General features: G+C 40.7%; 2 protein-coding genes across 2 annotated transcripts in view; one reads left to right on the forward strand and one right to left on the reverse strand.

Moving 5' to 3' along the window:
- The window catches only part of dip2a (disco-interacting protein 2 homolog A), a 91,282-nt gene extending 87,866 nt beyond the window's left edge, over positions 1 to 3,416 (forward strand). Inside the window, 5 exon segments of the mRNA XM_042083548.1 lie at positions 128 to 185; positions 285 to 359; positions 523 to 697; positions 855 to 978; positions 1,624 to 3,416. Of these exon segments, the coding sequence (XP_041939482.1) occupies positions 128 to 185; positions 285 to 359; positions 523 to 697; positions 855 to 978; positions 1,624 to 1,876 (685 nt within the window). The 3' untranslated portion in view covers positions 1,877 to 3,416.
- A 1,016-nt stretch (positions 3,417 to 4,432) lies between these two features.
- LOC121700523 (sacsin-like) lies at positions 4,433 to 16,235 on the reverse strand. Its single transcript, XM_042083536.1, has 2 exons — positions 16,082 to 16,235; positions 4,433 to 15,739 (listed from the first exon to the last, which is right to left on the reverse strand). Exons 1-2 carry the CDS (start codon positions 16,101 to 16,103, stop codon positions 4,833 to 4,835), a joined length of 10,929 nt encoding a protein of 3,642 aa, XP_041939470.1. The 5' UTR covers positions 16,104 to 16,235; the 3' UTR covers positions 4,433 to 4,832.
- Between the last annotated feature and the right edge of the window lie 500 nt (positions 16,236 to 16,735).

Consider the following 16,735-nt stretch of genomic DNA (forward strand, 5'->3'; position numbering starts at 1 on the left):
AACCGTGAAAAGAGAAAACACCTCCTACTGCGATTATAGTAAAGTTTTAAAAAAAAAAGACTGGGGTTGTATTATGTGGATGAAGCGAGTTCACAGTCTTCTATGTGTCTTTGTGTTTAAATGAAAGGGTGCGATTGGTGGAGAGAGGATCGCCGCACAGCTTACCCCTGATGGAGTCAGGGAAGGTAAGAGCTCTCACACATGTCTGCAGTAAGCCCACTCACTGGGCTTTACTACCTCCTCCACTAAATGAGGCATCAATACTAATTCTGTTTTGTTTGCAGATCCTGCCAGGAGTGAAGGTCATCATAGCGAACACTGAGACCAAAGGCCCACTGGGAGACTCGCACCTTGGGGAGGTACGTGTCTGGTTGCCTTCTAAAGAGATAAACTTACATTACACATAAGAAAGATTGGAATTGGAAGGATTGGTATCGGACCACGATGACCAGAGTCCAAAGATTGGCACGGTGCCTGTCACCCACTCTCAGATGTCCGTCTCTGTCTGCCGTTTGGTCGTAGGTTTGGGTGAGCAGCCCTCACAATGCCACAGGCTACTACACTGTGTACGGCGAAGAGGCCCTGCATGCTGACCACTTCTGCACCAAGCTCAGCTTTGGGGACACCCAGACAGTGTGGGCTCGCACAGGCTACTTGGGCTTCCTTCGCCGCACTGAGCTGACTGACGCTAGTGGGGGTGAGTCCTTCTGCCCTGGATTTTTCCCTAAGCTTTAACATTCAGATTCTTCATCATTTGAAAAGAAAGTTGAGACTGTTTCTAAACATTTGCAAGATAGCATTAACCGCTAAATGGTTACCATGTCTCAGGACTGATCTCTATGTTTGTGTTCCAGAGAGACACGATGCACTGTACGTGGTGGGGTCTCTGGACGAGACGCTGGAGTTACGAGGCATGCGCTACCACCCCATTGATATTGAGACGTCGGTCATCCGATCACACAAGAGCATTGCAGAATGGTATGGGCCATCTTTCACATCAGGTCCAAACCCAGAACTCTCCTGAATTCTTTACATCTGACAATAGTACTGACTCACTGTGTCCTCTCATACACCTGCCTTTATAGTACTGACTCACTAAATCATTTTTTATACACCTGCCTTTATAGTACTGACTCACTGTATCATTTCATACACCTGGCTTTATAGTACTGACTCACTGTATCATTTCATACACCTGCCTTTATAGTACTGACTCAATGTATCATTTCATACACCTGCCTTTATAGTACTGACTCACTGTGTCATTTCATACACCTGCCTTTATAGTACTGACTCACTGTGTCATTTCATACACCTGGCTTTATAGTACTGACTCACTGTGTTCTCTAATACACCTACTTCTATTCAGGCTCTTAAAGTGCTCAGCCAGGTTATTCGATTCTGTTATTAGCATTTCTCTGGGTTTGGTGCTCACACCTCTGCTCTGTGTGTATCAGCTGTAGCCATGGTGAAGATTCTATTCTTTATGTACAGGGCTGTATTTATGATGTCTGCACAATGTTTTAATAACATGACATTGTCCGATCATCTGTGTCGTGGTGTCTCTCCTTAATGTCCTCTGGTGTGTTTCTGAACACACTAACCCGTGTCTCTTGTGTGCAGTGCCGTGTTCACCTGGACCAACCTGCTGGTGGTGGTGGTGGAGCTGGAAGGCTCGGAACAGGAGGCGCTGGATCTGGTGGCCTTGGTGACCAACGTGGTGTTGGAGGAGCACTACCTGATCGTGGGGGTGGTGGTGGTGGTGGACCCAGGGGTTATCCCCATCAACTCGCGAGGGGAGAAACAGCGCATGCACCTGCGCGACGGTTTCCTAGCTGACCAGCTGGACCCTATTTATGTAGCCTATAACATGTGAGTGAGGCCCGGGAGGGGCGGGGACATTGTGGCGAGATGAACAATTTGCACATCATGGGATGGAGAGAGGGAGAGAAAGACGTGGAGATGAAGTAAATGGATCTTCACTGTGGCTCTCTCTCTGTTCACTTTCCTCAGAAGGCATGGGCCACTCTTGATCTCGACAGAGCTATGCAGTGCGTTTATTTTTCTATGACTGACTCATTCGAATGCCTTGAACATTGAGACTGCTTTTGGGTGAGGCAGGTGATGACAAAATGTTTTTGTTTTGTTGTCATTGGTTTTGTTTGTTTTTATCTTTGTTGTTTTAATTGCCTGAAAAGTAAATTGTCAAGCACTCCATGTGCCATTAAGCACAGTGACCTTGACCCTCCAACGACCTTGGCCAAGGGCTCCCCCGGTGCCCTGGCTCACATCTCAGCAGGAAAAGAGGTCTGTAGCATGGCACTTGTAGGACATGTTTTACACGACATGTTTTAGCAATATTTGGCCATGGTTTGAAATCGTTCAATCGTTCATCGTTCAATCGTTCATGAACCTAAAATATGCCAATTAATTAAGCTAAATGTGACAGTGATATCACTACCACCAGAATAGAATCTTTGGATTTGTTTATCTTCATAAATATGTGGACAAGATCTGATGTGGGTTTTACTTAAAGGCCAAAATGCAATGAGACTAATTTGGTTGCCAGCAGTACTGCCCAGTAGCAGTTCTAATGTTTTTAATCCGTGTGTGACAAGAAACTAAAGTTTTGGTAGCATTCCTTGTCATTTGTTTTAAAACGAGCCTTCCAGATGCCTGTTTATTAGCTTGCTTTTAAACTATCATTTAAGTAAAGTATCCACATTACTTATTTCAGACTGATGTCTGGGTCGGCTTGATTAACCTTGTTCAGGACGTTCAGGTGTATACTTAACTATATGAATTTACATTTTTTTGCTGTCTCAAGATGATCAGTTTATAACCTTAACTGAGATCTTGGTCTATTATTGACAAAAACGATTTAGATATACAGTCTTGGCCAAATTTGTTGTTACCCTTCCACAAAAAACTCAATATTTTGAAACAAAATTGTTGACATCCATGATATGTTTATTCCATGTTTAATGCAAATACTATGTTTTTGACTCTTCATTCAACAGAATATTTTAGTTAATAAAGAAAACGAAAATGGCATGGACAAAAATAATGGTACCCTTTCCCTAATAGTATATTACACAACCTTTAGAGGCAATCAATGGCAACAAGTCTTTTCAGAAACTCTAAATGATCAGACAGCTCTCTCCTCTGCTTTCTCTGGTACATGCTGAGTATGGGGCACAGAATGAACCCAACTGCAGCGTACTGCTTTTCTCCATTCAAATAGGCTGAATGACTGAATACAAGATCAAATACATCTGTGATGCTAATTAAGGTGAAACAGTTTTGAAAATTACTATAATACAGTAATGTATCAATATTTCTTAGGGGTACCAACACATTTGTCAAGGCCACAAAGAATATCTTTGTAAAATAAACAATAAATTATTTATTTTCAAGCTTTCTTTGCTTTATTACATACATACCAAAGGCATGCAGCTATACATGAGAAAATTGATCAGGAAAGGAAAAAATGAAGCATTCTTTCAGTGAGCTGTAAGGGTACCAACAAATTTGGCCGTGACTGTATGGTTCAGACATACAAAATTGGAAAATAAGTGTTTTGTAGAAGAACAGTATTTCTGTTGAATTTCTGTATGTGAGTGTATGAGTTCAAGTCTTTGCTGATGAATGTAAAATTATCATGACTGGTGTTGCCAAGTCAGGACTTCTGATTGCATAGAGAATTGACCAAAGTCACCAAATCATTCTCTTTATGTGTTCATAACTGTTTTCCTCCATCAACACTCTCCTTTCTTCTCTCCAGATTAATGAACATAGATAATGGTGTCATTATTTCAGGAATACAAAAAACTACTAGTGGAGTGGAGAGGACCGATGTTAACCATTTCAGGACCTTGCCTTCAAATGCTCAGAGTGCTTTTTGCCAGAGTGACCACTTCATTAAAGGCTGTTCTTTCCTTTCTTTGTGTACACCATACAGATACAGGAAGAAAGCCAGATGTAATTATGTACAGAATTTGTGTAAGTTATTTTTGGAGCCTCGTAAGAGATGGATGTTCTAGGGCTGGTCTTTGCAGTTACACATCAGACCACTTAAAACACTATCCCCCGACTAACCGATGTTTGAGTTTTTCCAATACAGATGATTAAAACCATGAGTGAATACATTGTTTTATGTTTTTGATATTGTTAAGGGGGCTGGGGATAACTAAAAATGTGTTTCTATAATGACGCACACAAATACAACTTGGTTCTGGCCCTACATTTTAAATTAACCAAACTTATTCCAAAACAGAGAACTGGCTGACCGCATTCTCTATCTTTATGTAACATAATTTCTTAATAAATACAATGCTTTCATCCGGTTGCATCTGGTTAACAGACGTTTTGTTTGTCTTTTAATCACACTCAAATGCATTCAGTTGTAGACTGACAGACAAATGTACACATCTTTCATTAAGCAAACTTTATTAAGTAGTATAACTTCAATATGTTCCCTCTTCTTTTTTATGCGATAAACTATTCATTAATAGTCTAGGCATATTTTCAGAAAGACACAACCACAGATAGATTATGACCATAATAAATGATGAATAAATCATAACAAATCACCATTCCCTTAACTTTTCTTTGTGATTAACTACTAACTGTCATTCTAAGCAACAATATTTTCAGTAATAATTCATTCATACACAGATAAATCATGTCTGTAATATATTATATAGTGAATATAAGAACATAGTGAACATCAGAATCATGATACAACCATAAAAAGTATTTCAAAGATGTTAAAAATTAAGAAGGAATAACAATACAATTACAAAAAGTACAAACAGAACTCTACTTTTTAATCAGTTTGTTACATATGAATCCACTTTCTGCAGAAGTTCTAATGTGATATCAAGAGCCTCTTTTTCATTTTCAGGTTGGAATGCATTGTTAGGAATCTTAGGAGGATCATGGTAGTTGGGGTACTGAGTTGTTTTGCCATCTACACCCAAACGTTTTAATCGGCTCACAAGGCCTGGCAAAGTGTTCAGCTCCGGGCTGTAGCCTGACACCTTCTTAGCAAGGTTAGAGATGGAGCTGGTGGGAGAGGGTTTTCCACTCCGTCTGTACTCCACTGCTATCAGAGCCTTCTCCACAGCCTGATGAACCTTGAACAGACACCACTCAGTGGTCACTCCCCCTGTGTCATTGTGGGCAGCATTAAGGTCACACTGGGCTTGCAAATACCAGCGCTTAGCTTCCACTTTGTCTGATCTTGGCATTTCCTGCTGAAATGCCCAAAAATCACTCTGGGGTCTGGTACTGTTGTGGTGGGACCTCTCTCGACCTTGACGGTGACGTGTTGCTTCGGTGTTCCACTGAGGGTAGAAGTTTTCAAAATTCCATGGGAAATGGGATTGTGCAGTCTCATTTTGTCTGCTGAAATTCCTTGTAGTTGATTTAGAAACAGTCTCATTTGCCTCAAATTCTCTAATTTTGTTTTTTAAGTACCTAAAAGCCTCATTAGCGAGCTTTTCCTGTCCTGGGTTTTTGTCTGGGTGCCACCGGAGATACAGGCGTCTGATGGCTTTGGCTTGCTCATCTTTCGACAGAGTCCTGATTTCTGTCAGGCACTTATCAATTTCCCTTTTGATTTCTTCAAACGTCTCCGGGAAGTCTTCCTCAGGTGAGGGCACAGGTCCATCCACCAGCTGTATTGTTCTACAAACGCTTTGCTTTGAAGCAGATGTTTTTTCACGTTTAAACTGGTAAAGATCAAGGGAGCTTACCTCAACAAACTCATCCTTTCCAATTTCTATTTTATATCTACAACAATATTGGCCTGTTTCATGCAATGCAGCCAAACGCTCAACAATCACTGCATGGTAATAGTGTTCATCCTCTGATGTCTTTTTGAAGCCAACATACTCGCCTCTTTCATAATTGTTCATAAAGTTCATGTCAAGAACATCATACCATTCCTCTGGTATTAGACTCCCTGGGTCTGGATGATGAAGTCCTACTTTGATGGCACTGTTACGGATTCCATATTTTTCGAGTGTCTTCTCAACTTCTTCCTGTGTATCACATAACAAAAGCTCACCCAAACCCAGAAGACTGTTTGGGTGTAAAGCATTCCGCAGCAAGGAATTGATTTCTTTGGTTAGTGTCATAGCCACCTCATGCATTACCCTATAGCCCCTATCATCACTGTGTCTCAGGTAGAATGTGCAGCCCTGTGGCTCTTTTGTCACATACACTTGTGTTTCAGAAGTGGTGTGAGCAAGTGGCTCATGATGTAAGAGAAGCTCTGTCTCAAGGTTTTCACAGCAAATTATTTGAAGTCTTCCAAAGGTATTCTGGCATAGTTCAACAGCATCAGCTTGAGACACATCACCTTTACTTTGTTCTCTGATCAAACATGTGAGACCATGTAAAAATGGACTGGAGGATAAATGTTTCTCAAACCAACCACTGAACTCACAGCTTTTTCCATATTCACACAGGTTCATCCTAGAACCCACAAGGCTTTCAGAGGTGATATGAGACAACATTGTTGGTCGATTGTCTTTAGGCAACAACTGCAGCATCTTCTGATGTTTATATGGGTCCTCTCCTAGGTGACAGTCACCCAGGTTCATTAGGAGTCTGAATTTGTCTTTCAGTGAGTCTTCCAGTCTTTTTGTCTGGTAGACAGTATCATTGAAGTAGAGGTCTTGGGATTTGTACAGTTTGCCATCTGTTGATGGTAGATACAAGTGCTTTGGAAATTGCATTTGTTTTGGTTGATCAGCAATTAGTTTAAACAAGTGCTGCACAGCACGTTTGACGGTTAACTGCTGATTTGCATTAAGAGTTTCCTTTCCTTTGCTGTCCATATAAATGTCCTTGAGGACTATGCTGTACTGCCTTATTGTGGGTCTCTCCTTCACACCGATCCCTTCAAAGAATTCAGCATATAGTGCATGCTGTGGACTGATTTTATACAGATATGGCCTAAACTCAAGGTCATTATCAAGACTAAGCACTGCTCGACTGGCTTGCACAAGAATAGCATCATTTTCAACAAGAACCACTGGCAGGTCTTGAAGCTCAGATGCCCTGAAATTCTTTGATTGTAAGTATGCATATGATTGGCAAAATGCTGTTTTTCTGATGTTTCTCAAATGAATGTTTGGGCATTCTGACTGACAGATGTTTTTCAGGTTCTGGGCCACTAACTCACAGGGTGGCTGATGAAAGGCTCCTGCTTTAACCAAATCTTTGAGATAAGATTGATTAAGTTTGTCTGTGGGTAGAATTGGTGTGGAAGACCAAATGAGATACTGATGATCAGAGTTTGTGTCAATCAAAGACTCTGTGATTGCAACCACATCTCTTTCACCAGCAAACGGTTGGTGGTAATTACACAGTTTTTTCTGAATGTTCAAAGGAAAGACAAACTTGATGGTTGCAATCCTTTTCAACAAGTTAGAGTCCTTTTTTGTGGCATTGTATTCCAAAGCCTTAATGAATAATGCAGAAGACTTCTTCTTCAGCTCATCAATTGAGGTCCTGCCACGTGCTTCTGACTCAATCATGTTTGCGAACCGTATAATCTCAACATCTGAAACAATGTGTTTCATTCCAAGCTCCTTCAGTAGCCGTCTTACTGATCCTTCCTCATGGTCAAATGCTTCCCAGAATGTTGGTGGTACAAATTTCTCTTGAGGAAGCATGATCTTGTAAAGGGGCTCTTTCTCATCAAAAAAGTAGGAGGCCAATTGAAGAGTACCCTGGATGTCTCTAATAAACCTAACACGTCTTAGTTGGTCTACAATCTGGTCCTTGTATTTCTTGTATGTTTGATGTTGCTTTAAAACCAACAGCAGCAAAATTGAGTCAATAACTTGTTTTTCTGTGAGTGTGTGGAATATGGGCAGCAGGAAATTCACATAGAACTCTAGGTCAGTTAAGGCACTTATTTTCAGGGTTACTGAGAGTTTCTGGTTGACAGAAGAGTTATTCAGGACAATGTGTCCATTTGCAGCAATACAGTACAAATCAGGGATCATTTCAAAGCATGTCTTCAGAATGAACACTTTGTTACACCCTTCGATGCTCTGCCGTTCACCGTGTGCTGTTTCAAACAGAGGTAATGTCTTCAACTTTCTCTGATATTCTTGTGAGTCTCTGGTAGCACTAATTCCAGATAGGAGAAAATGCAGAAGGCTGTCCAATTCATAGCTGTCTATTTTTTTGATGTTGGAGTGAGGAACCTGTAAAAGTTGGTCGAGAACTGCAGCGATTTCACTTGTTTGAAGGACTTCAGAATTTAGAGTTGTATGCAAATAGGGTAATCCAACAAAAAAAGAGTGGTTTAATGTCGCCAGGCCTAACTGGACCAGGATGGATGATATCTTCTCCTTTGGATCCCAAACAACAGAGGACAACTTCATCATTGTCTGTAAACTATGCTTTTTGTGCTGACTAGGAAAAGTGATGGGTACAATTGGATAGTCAATGAAAGCTTTCCTCAATTCTTTGAAAGCAGTAGCTTCATTCTTATAGGTATCTGACCTGATTTCTTCCTCAAAGAATTCCCAAAGTCTCTTCAGAAAAGCAGGTGGTTTACCATCAGAATGTTGACTGACATCTTCAAGTAATGGTTTCAAGAGCTGAGATGCTATTGGAAAAGTCAGTTTCTCAATATAGCATCCATTTTGTAGTACTTTAGTGTGATTACAATTTACAGAATAATCAACAAACAATGCTTTCTGTCCTTGAAATATATTCCAAAACTTTGTCATCAGTCTTGGAGAGTTCCGGTCAAAAACCCTCAGCATCTGATCTTGAGTGAGCAGAAGGGGAAGTCCATCGAAAGAGCTGATATTCCTTTCATCAATGTCCCCTGCACAGGCGTTGAGGAGTATGAAACATCGCTTTTTATCTTTAATCAGAGTGTGATCAACAGGTAAGGGCAAGGCATGAGCATCATTCAGAGGTTTTTGCTTCAGATATTCCCTCACTGTTTTGGGACATAACCACATTGCCTCCACATCTGCAGTTATGAAACCTGTGTAGATTTGATTCATCTTTCGAGACCAAGGAACCACATTCATTCCAATGTCCTCTAAAATATCAAAAAGGCTTGCTTGTAACATGCCACTAAAATGAGGAGAATCCATTGGATTGTGTTTGCAAACATTTGACCAGCTGACTGTGTATGTCTCTGTTGTCTGATTTGCCATCACTGGTTGGAAGGTCTGTAAAACAGGAATCACTGAGAGATCTCTTTCACTTATTGACTTGTACACATGATGGATCATTGTGTGCCATTCCTTAGCAACATCTTTTGAGACAGATGGGAAAAAGGTCAGATATGAAGAATCTAGCCATGATCCTAAAGAGGATACTGTCAGATGATCTCCTGTTTCCAGGGTTGTTTGTATATGCTTCAACAGATCGGCGTACAGGGGTGAAATAACGTCCAGTTTGAGAGACTCGTTCCACGTAGTCTTTAGACTCACCCCATCTTCTTTCCATAGGTCCCTTCTAGAGGAGTCAACTTCAAAATTCCCATTGACATGAACTGGCAGACCAGTTACCCCAGGCAAAGGTAGGGAGCAGAATACCCTTCCCATGAAGTCATGCTCAGAGGGCTTCTCTCCTATACGTGCTGCCACAGCTGCCTGTGGGGTTTGTGAACACCTATTCGTTTTGACAGAGGTGGATCCAAGAGAGCCAAACTGTTCTGCAATTACCCATTGACTACATGTCCTTTGGATATTTGAAAATGATGAAGAAATCTGCATATCATATATGACCTGGCAGGGTACAGTCTGTCTGGACACAAGAGAATGTTGAACTTGATTTTGGAATTGTGCTCTCTTCATGCTGCTTTCCTCGGATAGTTGCTTTTCAATCACAAATGCATTACGCAGAGTGCCTGAGTCGGGGCTGATAATATGGAATGCTATTTTCTTGATATGTTTTAAGAAGAGGGTCAAGCCATCTGGGTCTTCAAAAAACACTTGCAAAAATTCTGTAATGTCATGTTCTCTGATGTGATTGTTGCATATTTCAGATTTAGCTGCCATTTCCTCTGTTCGAAGTGGAAGCCTGAACATTGTTCCAGACTCGAGGCTGAAATCTGATGGTAGAAATGTCTGATAAACATCCATGAATGAATTCTTAAATTCTTCATCTAATAAGTACTTGCACCCTGGTCTCTGCCGGGTTGCTGATTCTGAATATTTAACATGAGGGTCAGATATGCAAAGCCACTTGTCTCCTGTTAAAATAGCTGGGCAATCAGTGAGATGATAAACAGAGTTGAATCCAAGACCATATCTTCCTGTCTTTCCATACTGTCCATGTTTTCCACCTTCCCCCAGCTGCTGGATGCCTTCCAAGTCTGCATCAGTAAACACCTTGTTGTTGTACACACACAGAGCTGGACCTTGAAGAGAATCCCATTTCTTCCCAAATGTTTTCACTGTGCCATGTTTCCTTCTATCCCAAATGAAGCGTATTTCTGTTGCTTCAGCATCATCTGCATTTTGAATGAGCTCCTTAATGATGTCTTTCTTGGAAGGATATGCATTTATGATGTTTTTTATTCGCACTGTCAGCTTTTCATGTTGTCCAAATTCTAATTCTTTCAAATTATAAGGTGAAAAGCTATCAACTAAATGGTTTTGTAGTGTGTGGTGTCTTGTTGTCCTAACACCAAAATGGCATGCAATTTCCCTTGATATTAGTTTGTGACACAGAGTGACATCATCTGACACTGGCATCCATGGGCTGTCATTGTAACAAAGATTAGAGATGGGTCTTAGCACTGAGTTTTCATCAGGAACAAGACAGTTCTGTGGGGTTGCATTTTTAGTCTTCAGAAGTCCTTTTGAAAGTATGTCCAGACAGATATTAAGATCTGAGTGGGAAAGAGGTTTTGTTCCATACCTCTGTGCCATGCGCTGCAAGACGTCAACAAACTGCTGAGGTGTGAATTTATCTTGCATTCCAATACATTCCCAAAGTGTGCGGAACTTGGAAAAGTAATGTGGAAGCACATAGAGGTAAGGCTTAACTTCAAACTCTTGCCTTTCCGCCACTGATCTCACATGTACAAATGTGTCCTCAACAAAGATAAAGGGAAAGGAGTTTGCACTTTCAGCGATGGAGGTTGGATCTTGATGATTATTCAGCCAATTATTCAAGTACTCATAGCTCTCATATGCTATTCTGCGTAACACAGACTGATCACGTACATCACATCTAGATGCTTCCTCTAATTGCCTTAGCACTGTCTCAAGTGGTGGTGTTTGACGCACACCCAGTTTCTCAAGGACTGAGTTATCAGCGTGTATCTTAAGGATTCTATGATCTACTGTGAATTCTGTCATGTTAACCAAATAATGGCAATTGATGTTATAAACCTGACAGGGCTTTTTTAGCAGATGCATCACATGACTCGGTAGTTCCATGGTCAATGGTGGACAGGCTGGGATGAGCGGTATGTTTTGCAGTGTGCGCCACAGATGAGATGTTTTTGTATGTTTAATATGTTTTTCAACTAATAACTCCTGCATCAAATCAAACATGCATTGAAGCCGCTTTCTTGCTTTCAATTGATCCTTTTCCCAGACTTTTGAGATAGTGCCTGCTCTCTCTGCCAAATCCTCTAAAGGTAGGTGATCACTTAGCATTCCTAATGCCAACAGCCTTTGGATTCTTTTGGGGGAACAGAAGTCATCTCTGGTACCATCAAGAAACCTTCCTTCCTCTTGATCATACAGACAGGCCACTTTCCCTGAAGGGTACACTACTCTCCTAATGTACTGCAGTTCACCACTTCCCTGTGAAGGGAGGCAGCAATGCGCTTTCAGTAGCTCATCAACTTCATCATCATTGAGGTCAATGCCGCTGAGAATCATTGCATTTCTTTCATGGGATTCCAGAGCATCCAAATTACTGAACACCACTTCCTGGTAAAATTCAGTCCAACTGATTGTTCTTGCCAACACAATGTCTCTGAAGCCACTTCTTATCATGCTTTCCCTCACAAACAAAGGAAGTGTAACAGCACAGTATCCTGGGTTTTGATGGCTCAGAAAGATTTTCTCTGCAAGTTTGCCAATCTCCTTATGCTTTGCTATTTGTGGGTCCAGAAACCTCACATTCTTAACTGAGCACCAATTCTTGCCATCACTGAAAAGTTTAAGATCTTCATTACAAAATCCATGCACGATAGCAGAGTAGAAGGCATCAACTAGTGGTTGAAATGCTTTGCCTACTTTCTCTTTATCTGGCCAGAATGTGTAATAGGGATAATCTGAAAGGCTTCCATTTTCTGACAGTTCCTTCAAGATAAGAAGGGTGGTCATGTAGGCATTTGCCACAGCATCCTTCAGTAGGGCTGTGTTCCATTGTGCCTTCACTCCAGTCTCCCACAGACTTTTTCGGTTTGACATCACAGCAAACGAACCATTTATATTAACAGGAAGGCCCGTTTGAATGGACAGAGGCAGGAAACTGAATGCTTGTCCAACTAAGCTGCTCTTCTTGACTGCCCAGTTTCCAGTCTGAGGTTGTTGTTTCAAAGGCACTGCTATACCCCCAACTGGCAAAGAGAATATGTTCTGCTCATTGTTCTCTTGGACTATTCTTAGTGAATCATGGGTCCCAAAACAAGAATAAAGAAGCCAGTAATGGACATCAGGACCAGCAACGTCGTGTTGAATTATTTCAGTAATGCTTGCTGTAGAACTATCAATTACACCAGCACAGTTTGCATCATATTGCATCAAACATGCTAAAGAATACATTTGCATGTCTTTCAGAGGAATTTCATCAGTGATTCCAATTATGTCCACAATTTTTCTTGTGATTTGAACAAGTGTCTTGGTTTGATCGTTTGTTGGGGGTGTAGTAGCATTATCTGGCAAAATCTGAAGAGAGATATGCTCTATATTTCTCAGAAATAGCAAATAAGTTTGACCATTCTCAGTCATGTATTGTTGAAAATCCATAATGTGATGTGTGTCATAGACTTTTGTGCAGATTTCAGACATTCTGGATTCCTCTGGTGTGCGAAAGGGCAATTTCATTAATGTGCCATTGTAAAATTTCTCTGTACTCTTCTCAGAGAAATGACAATCAAATATTCCCTCGTATGATCTGAATTGCCCTGGAAACCTTCGAAAAAGTCGTTCGTGAAATAAGTTAAGTCTGATTCCAGGATTTCCTTTACTTTGAATATGCTTTTTTAGGTGTGACACATTGGGGTCAAAAATCAGAAGCTTTTCCCCACTTAAGATAGAGGGAATATCAGTGACATGGTAGACAGCATTAAATCCTAACCCAAATTTTCCAATTTTCTCGACTTTGTTTTCTTTTGAAGCAGATCCCACTTTGGTGATATTGTTCCAGTCTTCATCTGAAAAGAGTTCATCATTGAATATCCAAAGGCAAGGGCCACTACACAGGGACATGCCACTGTCAATAAGACTTTCAGGAGAGTCTGTGTGTTTCCTGAAGTCAACCATAAATCTGCAAGTTCTAGCACCAGCATCCTCAGCATTTTGCAGGAGCTCTTTGAATATGTCGCTGTCCTCATCATACTCCTTCAGAATGTTTTTAATCCTCTGAGTTATGGGCTCTGTCTGCCCACACTGCTCTATTCCAATGAATTCTGGGTTTAGAATACGGGTGCTAAGGAAGGGAATTTTAAGCCACTCTGCTGTTGCAAGACATATCTCTTCGTGGATGACATGAAAATCTTCATGGTCTTCCTTCAAGTCTGTCAAACCCTCTTTGGTAATGTCACAGAAGATGGTCTTGGAGGCAGGCTGCAGAGTAAATTTTTGATTCTCTGTCATGACTGGTATTGGAGTATCATCTTTCGCAGGTTTATTCTCTTTACGCATCCAGTTCAGAATATTTATGGACACTCTCAACTCCGAGGCATCTCCATTAGGTGGATTTCTTTCATCAATTCTTTCTTTGACATCATGGAGTATGTTCTCAATCTCATCTTCTGAAAGGCTTAACTTCACTCCAAACTCTTTTAGTAAGACTTGATATGGTGAGTATTCCTCTGGAACCTTCTCAATGTAAGAACTCAGATCTAATCCACATGGATAGGCCAAAACCACATCACAAGGCAAGACAAAATGATTGTCAATCCAGAGCCAAGGTACAGAATTCTTCTTTAGTACTTCCCTAAAATGCCCAATATTGTCTTGCATAAACGTATAGGTGTCATGCAATATTGCTTTAAATTGGACATCTTTGTCAAGGCCAAGTGTGGTTTGTGACATTGCATTTAGTACATATAGATTCTCCATGACTTTCTTAGCTGGTGGTGGACTCAGTAGTCCCAGTTGTTTGCAGACTTTTTCATTTAGCTCCGTAACAAGTGGCATAACATGCCCAACAACAGTACGGTACTTTGAATGCCTAATTTCACATGGCTTATAGAAACCTCTTTTTTCCACTGTCACCTTGAGGTCTTCTGTCACAGTGTATGGATTCTCACAAGGAATCCATTCTATCTCCTGTAGTTGCTCTAGCTGCCTAGGAGAGAATTTGGAAACGATATCATTCTCATTCAACACTCTGAGAAGGACATCTGTTTTCCTACAGGCTTCTTCCTGAGAACACGTGTGGAGTTGTGCAAGATTTGTGACAATATCCAGCACATTGTCAGGAGATATGTCCTTCTCTTCTGACTGTAATCCAAGTTGGTGTAAGCTCTGGAGCATCTGTTCAGTCATCACGTAGTCAGCGGAAGGAAAGAAGTTTGGCTCAAAGAGTTTTTTGAAGGTTTCATTGCTGGGATCAAAAACACTTGAAGCTTTGGCTTTCTGGCACTCTCCATCTATTTCAATAAAGGGCAGATCTTTGCATTTCTTGTGTAACATCACATTTTGAGAAAAGAGGGCGACGCCATGTTGTAATATCCAGATCATTGTTTTCTTTTCATTCTCTTGATTAAAAGAGCCTGTCTCAATGCAATTTACCAAATGAAGGGCCAGCTGTGCTGTGTCAAAGAATTCAGTCTTGAGCATTGACAAAAGTCTGCGATCTGCCTCAGTAGCACACTGGACCACAGAATTAGGAATGGGGAGGTCAGAGGGAATGGTCGGTGAGGTGTTTAAAACCACTGCATGCTTTGATTTAGCCCATACATACTCGCCAGTCATCAACTGGAATAAATGCATTTTAGAGACTATGCTTTGCTCTTCATCTGAGAGGGAATCCAAGGAAGAGAGGAAGGATTTGATTTCCTCTTTTTCAGTACAAGATGCACATTGGATTCCTCTGATGACCTGATCACTGCTCAGGTTTAAGAAGACCTTCAGCAGGCTTTTTGGTGATGGTGGAAGAACAAAGGTTTCTATATCATGATGTTTGAGACACTCGTCCCGATGTATTACAGTTCCCCCAACCTTCTTTACTACATTCTGAATATGTTCAGACAGGTTGCCGTGTTTGTTTTGCTGAAACACCAGAGTTGGTTTTTCCTGTAGCTTTGCCAACAACACATATTCAGAGTGGCTTTCAGATTCCACAGGTAATAATGGCAGGTTAACAAAGTGGCCCAACTCCTCCCAGTGGGAACTCAAATATTTCCAAAACTCTATTAACCAACCCCTTGGAGGATGCTCTGGATTACCTAGGTCCCATACCACAGGGTCATGTTCATTTTTCCAGTCATGTGGTAAATGTTCCTTGATTAAATCAGCCACATTATTTTTGTCCAGGTTGATGATGTTGAACGTTTCTACAATTTGTAAAAAAGAAAAGGTTCACATTAGGTTTTAAAAATGTTATACCCCTTGAATTTAAGAAAAACTAATCCCGAGATTAAAATAAAAGGAAAAAGAGACAGAGTGTGCGGCGACCAAGTTTTTCTTAGTTTATTTTCCCTTGCCAGCACCTCGGAGGGTGTGCATTCTTTTCATTATTTTTACCCCTTGAATTTATCATGATGTACTCCAGACTTCAAATGATTTCATTTTAATATGTTGGTGAATATTAAATACTTTTTACTGTAAATATTATATTATATTTGTTTGTTTATGTTGATTGTTTTACTTATTTATTAGCATTGCAATTAACAAACCTTTGGTGGCTAGATTCTTCATGTGACAAAGGCTTTTAGAGCTCAATTCCTGAGATATAAATGTTCCTTTGCAAAATGGCAGCAACTCTCTGTAAAAAGGAGGCAAAACTTAATTTTCTCATTTCTTCACAAAAGAATATGAGGTTTATCTAAAGATGTAACTATACGTAACTCACCTTGGAAATTCTTTGTTGTCAATCAATGCAATATATTCATCGCTGTCAGTGAAGTGTTTGAAGGTCCCATTGTCAAGTGGTAGAAGCTGAAGACCCTCAAGTTCTTGGTAATTCCCATCACTGAGCACATACTCCAGAAGGGAAAGTTTTTCATTGTGTGAAACCCCCTCTAATCCACCTCTGTGAAGAACATTCCTGAGAAAATGTGGGGTGATCCACTGTAGAGTGCCTGACTCAGGAAAGACACATTCCAGGTCATTCAACACATGCTCTGGACCATTGATAAGATGTTCATTCTCTGCAATCAAAACTCTTGCCACCGCAGAAGTTAAGACGGGCTCCTCAATATCTCTACTTGGAAATACAGCATCTGATAGGGTCACCCAGATTTTCTCATCTTTAGCAAGAGAGAACACAGCCTTGTTATTCAGTAGACGTTCTACTACATCCCTTGCTATTCCACGCCATTTATCCTTAT

This window comes from Alosa sapidissima, chromosome 2 (genome assembly GCF_018492685.1).
Source record: "Alosa sapidissima isolate fAloSap1 chromosome 2, fAloSap1.pri, whole genome shotgun sequence".
NCBI lineage: Eukaryota > Metazoa > Chordata > Actinopteri > Clupeiformes > Clupeidae > Alosa > Alosa sapidissima.

Bases quoted from the DNA above. Each gene is read 5' to 3' on its own strand.
- LOC121700523 (XM_042083536.1), bottom strand. From the start codon at position 16,103: ATGAAGAATCTAGCCACCAAAG. The intron at 15,740-16,081 runs GTTTGTTAATTG...TACAAATTGTAG, and splicing joins GAAGAATCTAGCCACCAAAG to AAACGTTCAACATCATCAAC.